Source organism: Ictalurus furcatus, chromosome 14, assembly GCF_023375685.1.
Source record: "Ictalurus furcatus strain D&B chromosome 14, Billie_1.0, whole genome shotgun sequence".
NCBI classification, from domain to species: Eukaryota; Metazoa; Chordata; class Actinopteri; order Siluriformes; family Ictaluridae; genus Ictalurus; species Ictalurus furcatus.
Window position 1 is genome coordinate 9,881,678 of NC_071268.1, and position 22,368 is coordinate 9,904,045.

The window sequence follows — 22,368 nt, forward strand, 5'->3', positions numbered from 1 at the left end:
CATTAAAAATGGCGCAGTGTTGCTAAGGTGTGCAACCAATCCGGTGACGCGATGAATAAATAACAGCCAATCAGAAGCGAGCTTTTAAACACGTGGATGTTTTGTAGGTTGTGTGACCGAAACGAGCAACTAAATGAAAGTTTATCGATAAGAAGCAAATAAAATGCCTTTTTAAATGATCGTGGTTTGCAGTGATTAACACTTATGAACAAATTAGATTTCTTCAGTAATGCAAGTTTCTCGTGAAAGTATCTGCAAAAGCGTTTATTTATTTATTTTTATTATTCATTCATTCATTTATTTATTTATTTCAAATATATGCAGCTATTAAGTGTTATAATAGAAATAAAAATGATAATAAAATAAATTATACTGAGAAGAAAATGTAGCGCTAGACAGGCAGAAGCAGTTGAGTGATCATGGCTGTGTGGTTTCCCCCAGGCTAGATCTGTCGAGCACAGATCTCATCGCTCGTAATTCACACGAGGAGGAACTATGGCGAATGGCAAGGTGAGTGAAGTACGACTACAAATAAATAAAAATGCGTGTTGTTTGCAGGTGAAAATGGTGTGATTATTGATAGTGACGGTAAGATTATTAGTAGTATTAATCCTTCACCTTAATTCAGCCACTGAACCAAAATACTGCACTTGCTCTGTTCTGCTATGTTCTGCTATGTTCTTTTATGTTATGGTAGGTTATGTTATGTTATGTTATGTTATGTTATGTTATGGTATGGTAGGTTGTGTATCTATTTCTGTGCCTGTGAACCGCTTTGGGTTTTTTGTAGTTTCTACAAAACTACTTATTAATTGATGCGTTTGGATATTAACGACGGTGAAGTTTGTTTACATGAGGAAAAACTACTAGTCACTGGTTGAGTTGTGAGTTTTGTTGCACGGTAATACTGTAACTCTGTACATTCATAAACACACGTGTGAAATGCTCACGTGTACATGTTTTCTAAAAATCACGTCATGTTGGGCAAATGTTTGTGTGGAGGCCTGGAAAAACCCTTCACAGTGTGAGATTTTGACATTGACTGTTATCTATGCCCCTACTATATATAGTTTAGTAAACTTTCCTGAACTGAAATGTTTTTTTTTTTTTTTTTCCCCTTTTGCAACTGGTGGTTTAGTGGTTAGTACATTTGCCTCACACCTCCGGGGGTTGCGGGTTCAAATCCCACCACTGCCTTCGGAGTTTGCATTTTCTCACCGTGCTTTGGCGGGTTTCCTCCCCCAGTCCAAAGGCATGTGTTGTAGGCCGATTGGCATGTCCAAATTGTCCGTGGTGTGTGAATGTGTGTGCAATTGTGCCCCGTCCAGGGTGTCCCCCGCCTGTATTCCCTGGGATAGGCTCCAAGCACAACCCTGTGTAGTATATGCGGTACAGAAAATGGATAGATGGATCACACCCACATGTACAGTTGTAGCATTTACCTGTAAAAGTGAAAAGAGAAGCGAAATTGTGTTTAAATGTTTTATTCTAATTCCACTGAAAGAAGGCCAATTGCAGATACATTTAAAACCTAATCTACAACAACAGTACTGCCAAATTTGAAAGAATTTTACAATGAGAAATGCGTTCTCTGTCTCACCGCCTGAAGTAAAAGTCACTCGCCGCATTTAAACACGAGCCTTACCGTCTCTGTACTCCACTCATCTCTGTTCACAGTAGCATCAGTGTTGAAATAATCACTCATCATCAGTAAAATATTTTAAAGTGCACTTATGATGGTTTTTCAAATATTACTTTTCATGTAGTGTGTTATAGAGCTGTTTGTGAATATAAAAAGTCTGCAAATTTAAAAAAAAAAAAAAAAAAATCAAAGCTCACGACAATCAGAGTTATTGACTCCTAAAAGAAGGAACCGATTCTGAATAGCTGAAACGAGTCGTTAGTGATTCCAGACTTACTTCCTGTACTAACCTACGTAGGTTTGTAACAAAAAAGCCCTGCCTCTGGTCTTCATTGGCTGCTCGCTGACAGATGGAGCTTAAAGTCGTTATGGTAGTGGGTGGTCCCTTTTAGACACATGCTGACAGCGGTAGACCAATCACAACAGACTGGGACATCTGACTAATCAGAGCAGAGTATGATCTCTGAAAGGAGGAATTTAGAATGAATCCTTTAGAACGGATCATTGAACGAGTCGTTTGTGACACAGGGGGGATGCTGATTTTAAAAAATAATAATAATAATTTTGGGCTAATTTCCAGAATTCAGCTAAAGCCAGAACAGTTTCTACTAATCATATAATGTACCACAAATAAATGTATTTAATATCCGCAGCATAACATTTCAAAGTGGGTCGAATGAAACACAAAGGACGAATGACGTTACATAATTTAATGCACAATTACATGCCAGACCAGTTCTATCTGTGCTGTGTAGTCTGCATATAATTATAGCAAATTATTAACTACAAAACATGTCACTTTAGCAGTTTAGTCCACTGTACATTTGTGTATTTCATGGTTTGTATCGTTGAAAAGTTTAGATACCTTGCTTTCACGCCTGTTTTAAGTCTACTTGTAGTCATATATAGTAGTCTGACATCTTTTATGTGGCGCGTCACCTACACTGGGCCGATAGATATTTAAAAAAAAAAAAGAGCGAACAGCCTACAAAGCTGCAACTAGATACACCGCTTCCTCAAGCTTAATAAGTTAATGGGACCGATTGTTCTGCGTTAAGTCATGTTGTCGGTATTCACTGTGTTTTGGTTTGTTGCTTGTGTGTGCAGGATCCCCTGACTCAGCTGAAGGATCTGGCACAGCTCAAAGATCAACTCGCAGATATTCAGAAAAGAGTGGAGAATGAAGTGCAGATTGGGATACCACAGGTACTGCCACAATCCGGAACTAATATCTAGATGCACCGATGTATTGGCAGATAAAGGCAATTTTTCACGTTTAAAAACATCCGATGATCAGGGCTGATTATATCCTGTCAATCAAAAGATGGCGGGAAAACACATGGATTTCGTGCTGTGTGTAAAGATGATGTCTCTTGTGTGGAATGATGATAAAACTGCAGTTTGTAATCTCTGTAATCTCTGCACTGATACAATTTTACACCGGACGCTGCAGCAGTGAAGCGGGAGTTTCGGCGTCGAGTCTAAATAAGTTTTTTTTTTTCGCGCTGCTTGCGCTGAATTAAAGCTCCAGTAGACCGTTGAAAGATTTAAATGAAGACGAATTGACAAAAGTATATATTGCACAGAAAAATATATTTGTAGAGTAGTGTATTTCATATCCAGTTAATGTTAATATATAAAATAGTTGATATTATATATTACCAGTTTGATGTTATTGATGAAGTAGAAATGCTTTTGTTTGTGGAGAGTGAACGTAAGACTAACAGGAGGTTTTTTATAATTCAGTCAATGTTAATATGAATTAATAACATTCAATAAGTTAATAATCTTACTTTAATCATCAGAATTTAGTTCATGTGTTCATGTTAATGTGAGTAATGTGTTTTGTGTTTATGAGACCAGTTACTGTGAAACAACTTGTTGAAATTGAGAGAATAAAGTTTTTATTTACATTTCTTTCAGGATTGTGGAATTAATTATTATTAATTTTAAAGAAGGCATAAAAGGCAGAACTATCTGCATCGGTTATCAGTATCAGCCGATATCGCTCTGAATAACTGGTTATCGGTATTGGCTGAGAAATTTTGTATCGGTGCATCTCTACTATGAATCAGCCCAGGCTTCATTTACAGATGGGTAACAAATAGGGGTGTAACGATTCATTGTGACCGGATGCATCTTGTGACAAAAATGTGATGTGCATTGTGGAAATCAGCATTCTATTAATTATGCATGTCATGCAGTTGCACTGTTTGAACACCAGAGGTCCCACTCTGCACACCCAACAGAGTTAAGATACATTCACACATACAGGGTTTTTAACGCTGCCAGTCGCTGTGCGATTAAGTCGCCAGTGGGTGTTCAACTACTGGTTGCCATAGTAACATTCATCAGTGCACCACTAGTATTCCATTTTTGACAACAAACCAGTTTTCTTGCCGCTAAAATGAACGTTATGGAGGGAGATCGTTTGTATAGAAAATTCACCAGTGTATATATGTGTCATATCCTACGAGAGGAAGGATGATGAAAGGGCAAGCGCTTTCATGGACTGTCTGGGTCTATGAAACAATTCGGACTCGCATGCAGCATGGTGGATCAAGGATCACATGCACTCTACTGACCCAAGTCACGCAAATATGCATAAAGTTAAACTTTTCTCAACTTTGTCATGTCACTGGACACGCCCACATCTAGTCATCAGTGATCATTGTCTCTCATGTCGCCGGAAGCCATCCATCCATCCATCTTCTATGCCGCTTATCCTTTTCAGGGTCACGGGGAACCTGGAACCTATCCCAGGGAGCATCGGGCACAAGGCGGGGTACACCCTGGACAGGGTGCCAATCCATCGCAGGGCACAATCACATACACATTCACACACCCATTCATACACTACGGACACTTTAGACATGCCGGAATCCGTCAGCTCTCCTTAAAAACAGTGGGTGGCTCAACGTTTATGGCAGTGGTGGTTCAATGGTTAAAGCTCTGTGACTGATCGGAAGGTTGGGGGTTCAAGCCCCAGCACCACCAAGCTGCCACTGTTGGGCCCTTAAGCAAGGCCCTTAACCCTCTCTGCTCCAGGGGTGCCATATCATGGCTGACCCTGCGCTCTGACCCCAACTTCCTAACAAGCTGGAATATGCGAAGAAAAGAATTTCATTGTGCTGTAATGTATACGAGACAAATAACAGTTTCTTCTTCTCCTCCTAAAACGAATTGTCTCTGGTCACTTTGTCGCTGCCAGTCGCTGTATGTGTGAATGCACCTTCACGATACATGCAGAAACCGGTCGTTATAGCTGAATTTGGAGCTCTGTTTCTGCTATGGAGCTCATTAAGTTTCAGTCGATCATTTTCAAAGTCCCCAGGTCAGACATTTTGTTTATTCAATCTAAATTTTTTTGGAGAATTGATAAATGTATTTATTTATTTTTAAGATGCAGTGACCCTATAGTGCATCTTGTTTATGATTTTAAACCTCTGTTCATAGTCATTTTTATTTATTTCGTTTTCTAGAGACAAAAATGCACATTGGTTAGAGTAATTTTCTTCGTTCAAATTTTGTTCAAAATTTTCTGAGAGTTGAACTGAAATCGTGAAGCCAGTATCGCGAATCGAATTGTGACCGGAGTGAATCATTACACCCCTAGTAACAAATGAAAGGATTATTGAATTTGTGGCTCTGTTATACTGTTTGGGCGTTTATTTTGCTGGTATGATTTGTGTCCAACTTGTCCCCCTAATTGACTCATCATTCCAAATCATCAATTGACTCATCATTCCAAATCAGTTCTTCTGACCGATCTCCTTTATCTTTACAATGAAACATTTCTACCCTGATGGAAGTGTTCTCTTCAGGATGACCCCGCCTCCATCCTCAGGGCCCTTAGATATCACAAATATATCTTTTGGAAGAATGGTGGTCATCCCTCCAGAGACTTCTAATCCTAATCAACAAAATACTCAATAGGTGTCACAACCACAAAAAAAAAAAGAAGTAGAAGAGTTTTGACACAAAAAAACAACGAGTTTCATGTTTAAGGAAACATAAGGAGGTGGTAACATCACCTACTGCTCTTAACATTTCTTTGTGTGTCCTCTCTCCTGCAGGGTGGCTCACTCTTAGCCTCTCCGTTCCTGAAGGGCTTCCTGGCTGGCTATGTGGTGGCCAAACTACGTGCCTCGGCCGTCTTGGGGGTCGCTTTGGGAACCCTTACAGGCATCTACACCGCACAGACCTATCAGGTGCCAAACATTGAGACGACCATAAAGGACTATCTGAACTCCTTGAAGAAAGGTCCTAATAATTAACACGGCAAAAGAGAGAAGGAATCGTGAAGCAGCTTGAATCACAATCAAAGAAAAGTGGACTAAGAAAAGTGGGGTAATTTAATACTTGACTTTCATAACTGTCTGAACAGGAAATGAAAACTGAGGACTAGTTGAAGAGGCTGTTGCTTGTTTTTATATTGCACTAAGAAAGAGTTAGTTTTGAATTCATTATCGATTTTGTCCTGAGAGTTGTCTGCTTGCCTTACAGGTTTAATCCTGTCCTAATCATAATTTAGACTTGATGTAGAAAATGATCATCATTAAGAATGTTGGTTCTAGTGAAACAAACCCTCGACGAACTAAGCGATGGCTCCGTGGTACTCGCTGGGTCTTTCTCTTGATCGCCTCGGTCCTCATCTACGGCTCTCACGCTCCTCTCATCGCTCTCACTAAATCAGACGGCCGCGTTCCCTTCAGTCCGTCGTCCTGCGTCGTTCTGATCGAACTCAGCAAGCTGCTGATCTCTCTCAGTGCTCTGTTTGCTTCAGGGGACGTCCACACCATCAAGGTTTCTGTATCCTGGGCCGCAGCGATGCCGTACGCTGTCCCCGCTCTGCTTTACGCATTCAACAACAACCTAGTGGTGTTCATGCAGGCCTACATGGACCCCAGTTCATTCCAAGTTCTCAGCAACCTGAAGATCGCCTCCACCGCTCTGCTCTACACCTCCTGTCTGAGGAAGAGGCTGCGCCGTACTCAGTGGACGGCCCTGGCGTTTCTCATGGTGGCCGGGGCACTTCACAGCTACTCCAGTCTGGACTGGGAGATCCCAGATCAGGGAGGGGAGAACGCAAGGACCGGACTTCATATCACAGCCTGGGGACTGCTGCTCGTGCTCATTTACTGCTTCGTGTCCGGACTCGCTGCAGTCTACACTGAGAAAGTTTTAAAAAGCCAGCGTCTGCCTCTGAGCCTGCAGAATCTTTTCCTGTACATATTCGGTGTGGCGCTTAATCTGGCATCACATTTCTACAGCAGCGGAACAGAGCAGGCATTTCTAGAAGGATATTCAGCACTAGTGTGGGTCATCATAGCAGGACAGGCAGGTAACGGCCTGCTCATGTCTGTAATAATGAAACATGGAACTGGAATCACACGACTCTTCATCATCTCCTCAGCTATGCTGGTGAACAGCGTGCTCTCCTGGGGGCTGCTGGGATTGCAGCTCACGCCTTTCTTTCTCCTACCTGTGCTGATGATCGCAGTGGCTGTATACCTCTATTACAGGTAAATGGTCTGGGAGTAGGGCCGCACATTTAACTCTGTTTCAGTCAGGATTTCAATCCCTGGCTTTATATATATATATATAATATATCGATAATGTGTACATTTAATTAACATCCCCATTTAATTAAATGTGTTGATTTTAGTTTTATTGTCAAATTTTGTTCATATATACAGCATTCAGAACATTGAGTTTTACTTTAATTCAAATGCTTATCAATTAGGAATGTAAAAATCTTTGCAATGTAATAGGAAAAATTAGTACTAAAATAAAACCAGATAGATTTTTAAGCTCCTATATTATAGTGCACCTATTATGGTTTTTCAAATATTACTTTCATGTAGTATGTTATAGAGCTGTTTGTGAATGCAGAAAGTCTGCAAAGTTTCAGAAATCAAAGCACACAACAACCGGGAGTTATTGACTCCTAAAAGAAGGAACCGATTCTGAACAGCTGAAACGAGTCGTTAGTAATTCCAGACTTACCTACGAAGATTAGTACATGAAGTTTGTAACAAAAAGCCCCGCCTCTGGTCTTCATCGGCTGCTCGCTGACAGCGGTAGACCAATCACAACAGACTGGGAAGTCTGACCAATCAGAGCGCGGGGTTGGGTTGGGGGGTATAATGCTGCAGTTTAAATTATTAGCATATTAAAGTGTTTTTTTTTTATCTTGGATGCATGAGACCTTTAAAACAAAATTAGGCACGTTTCAAAACCATAATAGGTGCATTTTAAAGTTTAAAAAAAAAAAATTGACTTTTTTTAATGAGGCCTATTCGAAATAAAATTCACAATCTTACAAAAATGTCCCACAAAAACAGAAGACAAGTTAGAATGTAAGATGTCTAATTGGGCATTTGGATGGAAATATCATATCATATCGTTAATACTTTAAGACAGTCCTGTGATGTATCACAATATATAGGTTTGCTAACAGTGCAGTCATTGTTGGGTTTTTTTTTAAATTAAAAATAAAAATTGGGTTGAACGATACTTTTATTTAGTGGGAACAAAAATAACACTGAAAGGTAGAGAAAAAAGGAACATTTCACAATTTTGAAGATTCAGTATTACATGTGAAGAAAAATCAGCTGTAATTGTTTTTCAAGCTGTGTAAAAAGTGCTGTGAATGAATATAACTAAAACCAAATCACAAGAGTTTCTTGAATAATATAAAATAATGCTAAAAAAAAAGGCCATTTCATTCAGTCATATTACTTTTTCCTGAATTTCTATAATTAATGGGATAGATGATTGTTTATTTTCCTCAGTACTGAAATGACAATCATTTTAACCTGGAAGAAGAGATTGTGATGTCTCCATGGGATCTTCCTGGTTAAATTAATTAATTAATTAATTGTGCAGCCCTACATGGTGTAATTGTGTGTTTGTGTATGTTTATTTTATTTTATGTTAATGTTACTTCATCTTTGTTCTGCTCACATATATTTAAATAGAAGTTGTGAATTTATTTAGATGCAGGTTTGACTGGATTAGGTCATAGGTGTGTGCTGTTTGATTGATTTAAAAAAAAAAAACAATCCATCTCTTTCATCTGAATGCCTTGTTTGTTTGAGATTTATTTTTATTATGCTCAACAATGCAAAAGTCGATGTAGCGCAGAGTCTGAAAGTATTTATGAATGGAATTATGGAAATAAATATTATACATATCTATCATGGCTTTTTGTCTATGTATGTTTTGACTTTACTTCAAGCCTTGTGTTTATAGTGTTACCATTACAAGTTTATCCCGTGTTGCTACTTAAAAAACACTTACTCTACAGGTGTCGCTTTTGTAACCATGGTGTAACTCTGAGAGACTCGTTCACTCGTGTAGCTTGGGTTTGTCAGACACGGCCTTCAGCTCAGACAAAGCTACAGCAAGAGAAAAAAAATCTCATCAGTTTAAGAGATGCACACAGGATACAAGCAGTTGCCACCAAGGGTACATCTTTTATACCCCTATAGTTAGGGTTCCTAGAATATGTAGTGGACCTCCTTTTAAAATGTATTGAATCTACAGGACACAATACGACCTTAAAGACCACAATTGTGCATTAGGAGACAAAACTATAATTTTACATGATCTTTTCGGTGGCAAAAGTAAACTAAGACTATAAACCTTACACGATTTTGGGGAGGGAGGGATTCTCTAATGAACATGAATTATCATTTTTTTAAAAATCACTTATATTAGGCTACAGAAATATATAAATTTGGAAAAAGGAGTATGAATAAACAACAGGGTGGTGTTTTTTTTTTTTTCTTCTAAAAAAAAAAAAAAAATTAAAAGAAAGAAATGGCAGTTACCAATATGTTTCATTCCTCTTATACCACAGCAATTTGCCAATAATTGCTTTTTTGTAATAAAAAAAATCTTCTTTTTTTTTTTTTAGCTAATAGTTACATTTAATGTTTATTCAGTTGTTTACTCATCAGCGCCTAATTCCAATTGAAATAATTTACCTGGAAGGAGTTTTTTCCTGCTGGCTGATAATTGTCTCAGAACTATTTGTAACCGCTAGAGAAATGTTTTTATTCTTTTTTTCAATTAGCCATTATGGTTAAAATGCCAATCCCCATTTCAAGCAAATAATGTCAAAGTTTGTGCATAAAGCTCCAGAAGCAGTTTTAGTTATTACTGATTTAGAAGAACAGCAAATCCTCACCTCATCATGAAACATTTTACCCTTCTCACACATCATCCAACTGCTAATAATAAAACAAAAACTAATAGGCAGGTATAAGTGTCGTTCATGCTTATCTGTGCTAGCATTTTCGATTTCAAGTGTCTAAAAGATTTCCGAGAAGAACAGAGTCACCTTTGAGGAGCTGCATGTTGTCGGCCTGAAGCTGCTGGTTTTGGGAGGACAGATACACGGCGTCCTGAATGGCTTCCAGTAGCAGAGTCCTGTACCTGCCTTCTGACAGCCGCTTCTGCTCCTCCAGCACCTGACGAAATGTCCGAAACACCTAAATACAAACAATTGAGCATTAAATGTATTTAACTTTGAATGAATTTAAAGTTATTTTGACATTTTCATGCATTTGATGATGATATTAAGGTCTTTATTTCTGTCGTCTCAGCCGCAGATTATTCAGAAAATACATAAATACAATTGTTTATTGGAAATACATCAAATGTTTAGGGGGGAAAACCCATGAAAGCCATTGACACACTTTGAAATCCTCCTGATGGTCAGGTGTATGAGTACACATTGAACTTCTTTTGTTTCTTATTTATTTTTATGCCACAGTTCTGTGAAATTCTCGATAGTCCACAACAGTAAACCTAACTAAATGAATAATAATAAAAAAAAAATGTCTGGTCCATTATTTAATAAATAAACACATCATTGGTAAATTGCTAAAAATTCTTTTTAGAAGATGAAAAAGAATGTTTTTATTTTCATCAGTGATTGTTTTCCTATGACAGCAAACTGTAGTTTTTTATTCCTTATTCCTATATATATACATACATACATACACTGGGTGGAGGTGGAATTCGAACCCCCGACCCTGGAGGTGCGAGGCAAATGTGCATTTTAAATGTTCCTCCATGTTCGTTACAGAATTTGCCCCATCACATAGAGTTTCATGTTAAATCTTTTTAGTTGTGCTTTGCTTTTACTTTGTCAACAAAACGATATTATACAGTTGTATATACTTGAGGTACAACAATGGTTCTTAAAGTCTAATCATGTGTCTTAAATGAGTTGTAAAGGTTCACTCCTTCCAAGGTCCCCTACCTAAATGTAAAAAAAGACATACCGTTGAGGTTGTCACCCCACACTCTAAAAAACACCGGGTTAAAAACAACCCAACTTGGGTTATTTTTAGGCCAACAGCTGGAAAAATATAGGACAGAACACGTTTTGGGCCAACCCAGCAAGTGCGTTGTTTTTCAACCCAAAGGAGGGTTTCATTTGTACAAAAATGCTGAGTTAATTTTATTCCATAAATGGGTTAATATTTTCAGGCTTATTTTTAACCTTTGAAAATGTCAGATATACCAGATTATAAACAAATATATCAACATGGTATCTCCTTTATTTATACACAAGAAGGTGTTCAGAAATGTATTGCTAGAGCTGCTAAAGTGGTGTTTATATATAAACTTTGAACTAAATGACTCTCATAAGTCATATATTTAAGATGAAAGCATCAGATTTTGATCAAAGGAGATGTTTAAAACATCCAAAAAAAAAACCTGAGTAACCATTTTACGATCCAGTGGTCATTACAAACAAGTACACCAAAACTAACGAAGATAACGGTGTGTTTAATGTCATGTAAACTGGACTGTTATCACATATTTTTGCTTTTTCTAGTGTACAGTAATGGTTTTATGGATAAATATATTGATACGAACCTTCACTCAATCATGCGTTAATTTTGAACACACCTGCGTGTCTAGTTAAGGACAACACATTTTGCGTTGCTTTTAACACAATCAGTGTGTTAGTACATTTCCACAGCTTAAAAAAATTAACACAGAATAACACAGATGTGTTGTTTATACTTTTTCCCTACAATTATCCTACAATACAATTTGTTTGTAGGCTAAAATTCTACTAAAATGCTCCCAAAATAAATCAACAATTGCATGGAATTCAGGTGACATTTATTATAATCATTAAACCATGTGACAGATGTAAGAATTTGAGTTGATGCATCTTCCATTGAAGCCTGAGAGGTTTCTGTCCCTTCATTTACAGTCTAAGTAACCAAGTAACTGTTTACGTTTTGGTTACCTGGACTGTAAATGGAGAGACAGAAATCTCCCAGATTTCATTAAAAATGTCTTCATTTGTGTTCCGAAGATGAACGAAAATCTTATGCGTTTGGAACGGCATGAGAAGGAGTAATTCATGACAGAATTTAAAATTCTGAGTAAACTATCGCGTTAACCTTTTATGTAGTAAACATTTAACGGATTATTTGGCTCTGAACAGTATATTAGGGTTAAAGAATACACTTCATGCAGTCTTCCCTCTTACCTGTAGGCTCTCCTCTCTGAGAGAGTGCACTTCCTGCTGGTGGAGTTTATACTGAGTCTCAAGGTCTGCCTGAGCCTGCTGGTTCTCTCTGCGCAGGGCCTCGATCTGCAGCACCAGGATGTGCCTCTCTCTTCTCATGTACATCACTTCATCCTCCAGCCCTTCTGGCTACACGTGGAAGGGGTGATCGTTTAGTTTAATTCAGTTTTAATGCCGTGACACATGCATATGCATGCATGTACAGTTTGAAACTGTAGCAAAACTATAGACAAGATATGAAACAATTTCACGCAGAAATCTTTTATAAAGCTTGTTTAATTATATATTTAAGTTAAAACCCAGTGAAACCAAATTAGAGAAGGCTGTGTTCATCCTTATCCTGCAAGTTAGTTTGTGTTAGTGAATGAGTACAGACTAAAATTTATGAATGAGTGTGTTTGCTACTTCAATATTAAAGTGCAGACAAGCTCTATAGTGTAAATATACACAAGCTTTACTCGTATGGTGATAAACAATCTTAGACCTGATTATAGTATTTATTTTACACAAGTGTTGATAAAAACTTTGAGCGAAGTGAAGGTTCTGACTTTTTTTTTGAGTAGCATAACAAGGAATGCAGAGATAATTTTCCCACCTGCTCTTCCTGCAGTTCACGTTCCATCTTTAGCAGTTCCTCCTGTATCACTCTCTCATGATCTTCTTTCATCTTCCTCATCTGCTCCTGGAGTTTGGAGTATTCCTCCTGGGACCACACATGTGTCAAGCTGATGCAATGTCAGTCAGGCAAATTAGTGATGCATACGCATCTTTAAGAATCTGTTATCATTAATATATTTCAGAATTTGGTAATGTTTGGTCATACTCCAGTGCAAATATGTTGTTATTATTAAAGAAATTCATTAGTATTTAGACATTTTTATACCACAGCGCTGTTGAATTCTGAAATCTGTTTGGTCAGAAGGTGTTGATTAATGTTCGGTACTGTAATAGCAGATCTGACAGTAGTTCAGGCTGCAAGGGAAATCATAGCTTTATATTAATGCGCTCATGTGAATATGTTATTGTTTCTATAATAGCAGCTTATAGTGATATAGGGCAGCATTTCCCAACCTTTTTTCAGTCACAGCATCCTTTGAAACTGTTAAAAAAATTTGAGGCACCCTACACAAACACTGATGCTAGACAGCATTAGCTACATGAGGATGAAGTTGATGGTCCAGAAGTATCTGGAGCTTTTCTTTTAAGAAATCGGTCCATATTCTTTTGCACTACACACGTGCTAATTATTAGGATAAAACACACACATACGTTACGCATACTGATGTTGACATGCTGCTGACAGGTCAGCGAGGGACGTCGAGGGGGAGATTATTATATTTTTACATATAATTTTTTATTAGTATTATTATTATTATTATTATTTTGCATGTGTGTGTCTGTCTTATTATTTCTGTGTCTGTGTTATTATTTCAGACATCAGATATTTACCAGTCACTTACTGGACTACAGTGTTGTCCTGATTGTTGTGATTCTTCAAGAGAATCCTTTTGTGTTTTCTCCTCTTTGTACAGTTCCTCTCTGAGCTGCTTAATGCGCTTGACCCTCTCCTGGTTCCTCTCCACACTGGTTCGGCCCTCTGCCATCATCAACATCATCAGTCACCATTATTATTATTATGAACATTAATTATCCAACACCACCACTGTCACCACCACCATCACCATCATCATCATCATCATCATCATGAAACATCCTCAAGTGTCATCATCAGCAGCAGCATTAACCTTACTTGTGTGGTAATGATAAGTAGTTCTACTTTGTGATTGTTTTTAAACTGTAAAAGGATAGAGAGTTAGCAGAGCAACCTAAGATATCCATATAGGAAAGTTATATGTTCGTTCAATTAATCCATTCGTATCATATTCATTGTTTAGCCTTGAGCACAAGACAGGTTCTGGCGTTTTTTAATAAAGATGTTACAGTGTTATCAATGGAAAAATACAACACAGTTTATCTGATCTTTCCAAGCTTCACCTACACAAACACATACTGTATGTACATACACACCTTTGAGGTGCATTTCCATCTCTTCTCTCAGAAGATGTTGTAAGTTGTTCTTCCTCTCTGCTGAATCCATCACAGATTCTCTTTCGATTTTCTCCTGAACCCAACAACAGACATACCTTGTAGCCTTTTCTTCTAGCACGTTTTAATTCAGAATTTTATTTAAATGTTGAGACTTTACTGGATATACTGTATGTTCTTCTTTACTTCTTTTCTTCTTATATCTTATATATATAAGACTTTTATAACTGTTGAAACTGATAGCTCTTTCCATTAAATTGCAGTAAATATGCTCTAACTACTGCTACTACTACTACTACTACTACTACTACTATAACCCCAATTCCGAAAAAGTTGGGACAGTATGGAAAATGCTAATAAAAACAAGGAAGAGTGATTTGTAAATGTACTTTGACGTATAAAGACAAGGTAGTTGATGTTTTATCTAATCAACTGCATTGTTTTTTGAAGGTAAACGTTTATTTTGAAATTGATGCATGCAACACGTTTAAAAATTCCGCTTGCTAAGCTTAACCAACTGGTGTCATCAGCGACCAAACACTTAGTAAATGTTATTAAAAGAAAAGGTGATGTTACACAGGGGTAAACATTCGACTGTCCCAACTTTTCGGAGTGTGTTGAAGTCATCAGATTTGAAATGAGTGTATATTTTTTTTATTAAATAAAGTAAAATATCAAATAATGTGTTAATAATGTGTTTTCAATATAGTACAGGGTGAATTTAATTTTAAAATGTTTTGGGGTTTTTTTTGCATTTTCCATACTGTCCCAACTTTTTCAGAATTGGGGTTTGTTCTACTACTACTCCTGCTACTACTACTATTACTACTACTATTACTACTATTACCACTACTACTACTACTACTACTGCTGCTGCTGCTGCTGCTAATACTACTAATGCTACTAATAGTAATCCTAACACTAATACTACCACTGCTACTACTACTGCTAATAATAATAATAATAATAATAATAATAATAATAATAATGTTTAAGCATGGGTGTCAGTACTTACAGATGTATCCATGCTGTGTGTAGAGCAGAAAACTGCTGCGTTGTCCCTCCTGCTCTACAGTAAAGCAAGTCACTGTGCTACAGTGCAGTAAAATATTTATTAGCGAGTATCCACTTTCTCCACTTTGAGGTGCTCTAAATGATCTAGTTGACTGTGAATTACTATTACAGGCTTGTCTCAGAGCAGCTCAGTAGCATCATGTTATAGAGTATTCATGGTTTCATGGTTTTATAATCATGAATAATCCTTTTATTATCAATATTCATCAGTTTTGACTGTTTAAACTGCATTTTACCTCTTTTCTCTGGTACTCTAGCTCTTCTAGCGTTCCACAGATTTTGTTTCATTTTTAAACTTACAAACTTTTTATATTTGGCGTCTAGCCATACTTCTATTTTCACCATACCAATCTACCAATATGCCTGTGTGCTTGTTAAAATGATCTTTTTATTATTTCTCCCTATTAAACTGGAACCTTTATTAGGAACCCCTAAATTATCTTAATACAACTCTGCCATTCCCCAACTCTGCCAACACTGCCATTCATAAAAATCCATAGTTGGACAAATCATGAGAGATAAGAAGAAATGGACATTTAACATGAACCATAGGCCTTGAACCATATATTTGGCATGAATTATTGCAAATTACATCCATTTGTCAAATTTATATAGCATGTTTTTCTCTTACACGCATGAATGTAATGAAAATGTTAATTTTTTTTGAGATATTAATGACTTAAAAGAAAGGAATCCAAAACAAATACATAAATTAAGGCATGTTTAATTGTCCTTTTGTCATTCTCAGAGTTTTCAAAAAAAGTTCTCAAAGTTTTATAAATCTGTCAGGATTTTTTTTGTTGTTGTTCAGTTTGGTGATCAAGAACATTTACACACAACTTTACTGAAAGAGTCAAACATGATGCCCAATGCGTCTTCTACCTGTTGTGATAAGTGGACTGTAGGTTTTGATGCAAAAGTAATCAGACCTCTTTAGAAGAGTGAGACATAGTTTATTCGAAGGCCACTTATTTACAATACATTCCTTTTTATTCATAGAACCATCACCTACAGTCTTTTGCCATCTCCAAACATGCCTTAAGTTAAAAAATTTTAAAATAGGCAAATCAATAATAAACATAGATCAGAAATAAATACAGCCACATGAGCATAATGTGTGTCAGTATTTAGCAACTGGTATGAATGTAACAGTAATTACCAGTAAACATCTAATCTAAATAGAACAAAACAGAATGAGATGCTAAATGAATTTATTTGTTATAATCAAGAAGTAATCACGTTACGCAAATCTGCTGTGAAATAATGAGTCAGATAAAAGACAGATACTGGACAGGATAGCTAATAGTATCTGATTTTTATTGATAGAGTCCGTTTGATTTAGGATGTACGATTTCAACTTCCATTTTTCCCATTCAGCTGGCTTTAGCCTGGAATAAGAGGGAGAAAGAAAAGGGGGTTAGAAGTACTAACATTAAAATCCTTGCTTACATCATGTAGAGTTTAACAATGAAATGAAACATGAATAACATTATGTATGTTGCTTGATGTATTTTGATGTCAAATGGACAATGACTCTCACCAAGCTTTTAGTTGGCTGGGGCTTCTTCAAGAACAGGTTCTTGGATTAGGAGAAGAGGAGAAATAGAGCATATTAGTAATCAACCAAACACATGCATTTGACTGAATTTATAGAAACTGAACACTTACTGCAGAATTTATAGTTTTATATACATTTATAGGATTTTGCTTTAACAATAGACTGACAATGTTAAAGTACTTGTTCGTATAGAAATCATGACTATAAGCTCTTGCTGTGTTTCATTTCAAAGCTGATAAGTAATTAGTATGTGATGTATAACCTGACCTTTTGTACTACATCATGGCTTACTATATCTGGCTAATGTTAGTAGAGAACATTTTTTAACTGTGGTTAGTTTGGTAATTAAATGTTAAATATGGTTTCTGGGGAAATGATGTGTGATAAACTTGAAGGTTCAAGTTTCAAAGAGGTTCTTTGTGAATGGCTGGAAAATAGTGGAAAAGTGTGTTCCAGTTGTAGTGAATGGTGGGAGAATGGTAGAAGGTGGACTCTGGTTGTAGTGAATGGTGGGAGAATGGTAGAATGTGGACTCTGGTTGTGGTGAATGATGGGAGAATGGTGGAAGGTGGGCTGTAGTTCAAGTCAATGGTGGGAGAATGGTGGGAAGGCGGCTACCTGGTTTAGTGAATGGTGGTATTTACGTCTCTGTATAATATACAACTATGAAACAATTGTGAAACTAATTCTGCTGATTTAAGCTGATGATGTCTCTCAGAAGACATTATAACACAATCCACTTTGCTAAGGAAGAGGCCAAGACTATTACACATGTCCTGCATATATGAAAGTCCTACATAGACGGTATGTTGGTCCATCATTAAGCCTCTTTTATCATGTTCTAGGTATACTCATGCTATCACTTAACAATGACTTTATGATGCAATTACTTAGCTGATGCTAATTATGGTTATGTGCTTCTGAGATTTGGAAACCCACCACTGCCACATTCCAGTGGTCCACGTGTCAGAGTGCCAGGGATCTCCTTGCCGTTCTTATCCACACACCAGCAGTAGCCAGTGCTGTGCCAGCACTGCTTGGGCTTGAAGTGGCCCTCCTCATCACACTGTGGCTCGAAGAAGCCTGGTTTGACCTGCCCAGCCTCAATCTTACACTTAGTCTCCAACACGAAAGCTACAGACGGAAGGAGGATGACAAAGATAAACAGAGAGACCTGGGTCTGTGTTTTTATTTAAGATCTTTATCTCAATATGCTACTGGTTCAAGCTGCTAGGAAGCATATAACTTTTATCACTAGCCAGCACTGGTATTTTAGTTCAGTATGATGAACCTAAACTTCTGCTACAAGTACATTATGATCTTAAAGTCTGATATCACAACCAAGAACTGCTTCCTTTTAATCATTTATGAAAAAGTTGATAGGTTATACAGGAATTATATAACAACAACAACAACAATAACAACAATAATAATAATAATAATAGTTATTATTATTATTATTATTATTATTATAAACTAAAACGTGTTTTTTTCTGCAAGGTACAAACAATATAAATGTTCAACAATGTTTCAGAAAAGAAGAACTAACTTTTTGTTTTTTGCCTTATAGTAATAAAAGTTGATAATTTCTAAACTGTTGCATTTGCTAAATAAAAACAGATCCTGATTGTGAACTCAGATTTCTGGAACCTACAGTGTGTGTGTGTGTGTGTGTGTGTGTGAGAAGAAGAATGTATTTTCTACCAGGAAGCTCCGAGGTCTTTTCCTCCTCCTCGAGCTTTTGCAGACTGTACAGAGGCATGTGGTTCATGGTGGCAACCATCCTCTTGCTCTGGGCAATTACTCTGGGGCCTTCTAACAACAAAAATTTGCTTAGTTCATCTGTTCATAATTTCCTTACAAAAAATATGGTTTCCATATGACAAGTGTTTTATTAATAAGCTTGTAATATGCAACGTTTCACTTCTGCTTCATTACTTTCATATAGTGACATCACTCTCGTCTCACTCTCGTTTTTTCCTTTACACATTTCCACCCTTTCCCTATGTGTCCACAGATCATATATGAGCCCGTTCAGATAATTAGTGACTTACTGCTGTGAACATTCAATCAAATAAGTGTGAAGAATATTACGGCTATCTTTATAGTAACGTTGTGAAAGTGTATGAGACATTTTAAGCACATGGGAATTTCTAATGTAAAGGGGGCTTTTACATTTGACTCATCATTGCTATCATTTGATGCATCATTGTTCCTTTTATAATAAGAAGTGTTTTGTACTTTACCATCCACAAGACCACTTCCCTCCTTCTGGCTTGGGAAGCTGGATGACTGCAGTCTCTGAAAAAAGGGAACAATGTTTTTATAATTACAATCAAAAAGATAATGTAATACAAGAATTCAGTCGTGGGTTGTTACAAACACAAATCTGTTTAAAAAAAAAAAAGGTCAGGATTGTTTCTGACTTTCTGGACTAATAGATAAAGAGCCCTAGTGCTGTGTTTTTCGTTCTGTAGCTCAGCTCTCACCGTGAGTGGTACGCGCTGTTTTGGGCTGGCCTCATCAAAGGCCCTCATCAGTGGCATTTTGCTCATGGGAGTGTTCATCATTTTAGGAGCAACTATGGAGACAATGAGAAACAGCAAGTCATAATTAATTGCATTTGAATAATAGGTAGAAAAATGTAAATAAATAAATAAATAAAAAAAATAAAAAAAAAGGTGCTTCCCCACTTTTGCTTTTTTGTTATTTATTAATATATTCATGTCCCCCTCTACCGCACTCTATACCTCACTATATCAGATCTTGTTTTCATCTTTATAAGCCTAACTGGTTTTTAACCTGTGTAGTTTTGGTCCTTCTCTTTCACTTCCTCATTCTCTCATTGTTTTGCTGCTTTCTGTCTGTCGTACCTGTTAGCATGCGAGTCAGCTCCTTCTTCAGGGTGTCCTGACCCTGCTCCAGAGCTTGGAGATGATCCTTCTGTCCCACGACATAGTAGGCCGTGAAAGCCTGACCAGCCAGCAGGAGACAAGCCAGCACGGTCAGACCGGCCACCTTCAGTGCTTTACCATTGGGGCTCCTGCTCAGAGAAGAAAAGACTAATGAGGGGCAAATTTTACATTTGACAAATAATATATCAATTATCATTTTTATTTTCACAAGTTATAGTACTTGGTATGTCTCTTATGCATATACATAAAAAAAACATATTTAATGATCATTACTAAAGTATGATCATTAAAATAAAACTGGCAGTTCTGATTGAATATAGAATGTCAATAAAATATTATGAATTTATACGAATATGCTAAAAAAATGTAGTATAAAATGTATTAGATTAGATATTATGTAAAGATTGCACATTTAAATTAAACATGACCAAGTGACCAAAAATTAGAATATGACCCAAATTATTAGGTGTTAAAAAAATAATAATAAAAATGGAAAGAAAAAAAAAATCTGACACCAACAAGATTTGATTCGACTTGCTTGCTATGCAGATTATTTTCTTCATATTGCATAAAGACTCCACAAGCAAATGAATAGACTTGGAGGAATTAAGTATAGAGCTTAGAAGTCCATATATTACAATAAATAAATAAACTATTTACATATAATATATGACAATAGTTGATGGTTTTAAATATGCTAGATAAGTGGAAAAGGCATACAAATAAATAAGCATGATCTTTAAAAGTCTTTTTAAATAGCAATTCGTCTGAATGTGACCAATCACAAATATTCCCCGCGTCTGACGTCACATGTCGCCGGATAGAACTGGATTCCTATCCATTACTTCGACGCAGCAAAATTGCAACCTAATACACTGCAAATCATTTTATAAATGAACGAATTATATATCATTTATGTGCGCCTTTTGTACCAAAAGTATGGCTTAGTAAACAGAGATCATAAAAGCGTTCTAAGCTGCAATATGTGCCAGTTAAAAATTAAATAATATAAGTTAGTGAAATTTTATTACAAAATTTACTCTGGAATCTATTGGTTTATATCTCAATAAACTAAATGACTCCATTACAAGCTTTTGTCTTGGCAATAAAAACTTAACAGTACACTGTTAATTTGATCAAAACAAACAAACAAACAAACAAACAAACAAACAAATATTTAGGTGTTATATACTAAATGGAGATTTAGAGTGTGTGTGTGTGTAAGTCTCACCGCCTCGGCTCGGTCACAGTCTCGGAGCTGGAGGCTCTCTCCAGCAGGGCGTCGTTGTGCTCTTCCATCCTCTCAGGTGTGTGAGTGTCTCTCTCTCTGTGCTGGATTTATTTCTCTCTGCTGAAGACTAATAGCAAATGAACGCTCTGCAGCCCAACAAACTGTTTTTAACCAGTGGGGCGGCACGGTTTTTCTTTTTCTTTTTTTTTTATTCTAGGCTGATGGAAAGTCCCAGATTCAGAAGGTGAGGAGGAGCAGAGAACGCATTGAAGCACATACACTAGCCTACTTCTGTACTAAATAGTTTAATAGTATGCTTAACAGGTTGCAACCTATACTGTCAAAGTATTTAGGAGGCGAAAGTGGCACGCTAATCAAAACTGATTTAATGAATCGATTCCTTAATGTTTTGATTCAGAAATGCTTTCATAACAATAAATGCTGTACATGTAAAACAGTGGTATATATATGAATTGTTTATTAAGCTATAATGATTGTAGTGAATTTAAGGAATATATAATTATAATAATTGATTCTACAGTAGCATACTTCTAACTCTCTGTGCTGCTATAATACAGTATGTAAATTTCCTTCTGGGATGACTAAAGTGATCTATCTATCTATCTATCTATCTATCTATCTATCTATCTATCTATCTATCTGCCTGCCTGTCTGTCTATTTATTTTTAAAATTAATTAATTAATTAATATAAATTATTGAGACTAATTGAACCGAATGGCTTGAGAATTATGCCAGTCACACTGCTATGTTCATTTCCAAATCTAAAGCTCAATAACTTAGGTTCAGTATTGTCAACTTTAGTCACACTACAATTAATAACAATATAACGAGAAAAAAGTCCCGTTTTTGACATAAATTGTTCATATAAACAGTTAAACTCATTGTGTATAACAGTTTTGCTTCCTGTGAATAGACTAAATTAAAAAAAAAAAAAAAAAAAAAAAAGCTCAAATGGCTTCACTGAATAAATATGAAATGATAGCCTAACATGCGTATTATTAGAATAAAAATATTAGGTTATACTCAGTAATTTATTATTTAATCAGATCTGAATAATAAAAAATCTGATTATTCAGGGTTTTTTTTTTCCAGTAGGCTAAATGAATCAATTTATTTAAAATAATAAAGAGAAGGAGAGAGAAGAAGAAGAGAGTCGAGAGGAGTCGTTCAAAAGAGAATTGATTCATTTGTGATTCACTTTCACATACTATTTAGTAGAGTAGTACACCCGCGATGTGGAACGTATCCAGAGATTCGGTTCTTTCTCTCTCTTTAAATCTCATTGGTTGGCCTGTGCGGCGTCATCAGTTGAC

At 36.5% G+C, this 22,368-nt stretch overlaps 3 protein-coding genes across 4 annotated transcripts; 2 read left to right on the forward strand and 1 right to left on the reverse strand.

Annotated features, from left to right (window-relative positions):
- Positions 1-5,936, forward strand: LOC128618506 (SLC35A4 upstream open reading frame protein-like). The gene is made up of 3 exons (XM_053642134.1): positions 1-510; positions 2,750-2,848; positions 5,719-5,936. Exons 1-3 carry the CDS (start codon positions 496-498, stop codon positions 5,917-5,919), a joined length of 315 nt encoding a protein of 104 aa, XP_053498109.1. The 5' UTR covers positions 1-495; the 3' UTR covers positions 5,920-5,936.
- Positions 5,937-6,179: 243 nt separating this feature from the next.
- Positions 6,180-8,849, forward strand: slc35a4 (solute carrier family 35 member A4). The gene has a single exon (XM_053642132.1). The coding sequence runs from the start codon at positions 6,191-6,193 to the stop codon at positions 7,169-7,171; it is 981 nt and encodes a 326-aa protein (XP_053498107.1). The 5' UTR covers positions 6,180-6,190; the 3' UTR covers positions 7,172-8,849.
- A 7,412-nt stretch (positions 8,850-16,261) lies between these two features.
- On the reverse strand, positions 16,262-21,191 carry cd74a (CD74 molecule, major histocompatibility complex, class II invariant chain a). Of its 2 annotated transcripts, none has more exons than XM_053642072.1 (8): positions 21,034-21,191; positions 19,761-19,930; positions 19,377-19,468; positions 19,134-19,188; positions 18,592-18,699; positions 17,827-18,021; positions 16,870-16,908; positions 16,262-16,717 (listed from the first exon to the last, which is right to left on the reverse strand). In XM_053642072.1, exons 1-7 carry the CDS (start codon positions 21,099-21,101, stop codon positions 16,877-16,879), a joined length of 720 nt encoding a protein of 239 aa, XP_053498047.1. In that variant the 5' UTR covers positions 21,102-21,191; the 3' UTR covers positions 16,262-16,717; positions 16,870-16,876. The 2 variants fall into 2 exon arrangements, with proteins under 2 accessions (XP_053498047.1, XP_053498046.1); XM_053642071.1 differs by having other exon boundaries at positions 18,592-18,702.
- Between the last annotated feature and the right edge of the window lie 1,177 nt (positions 21,192-22,368).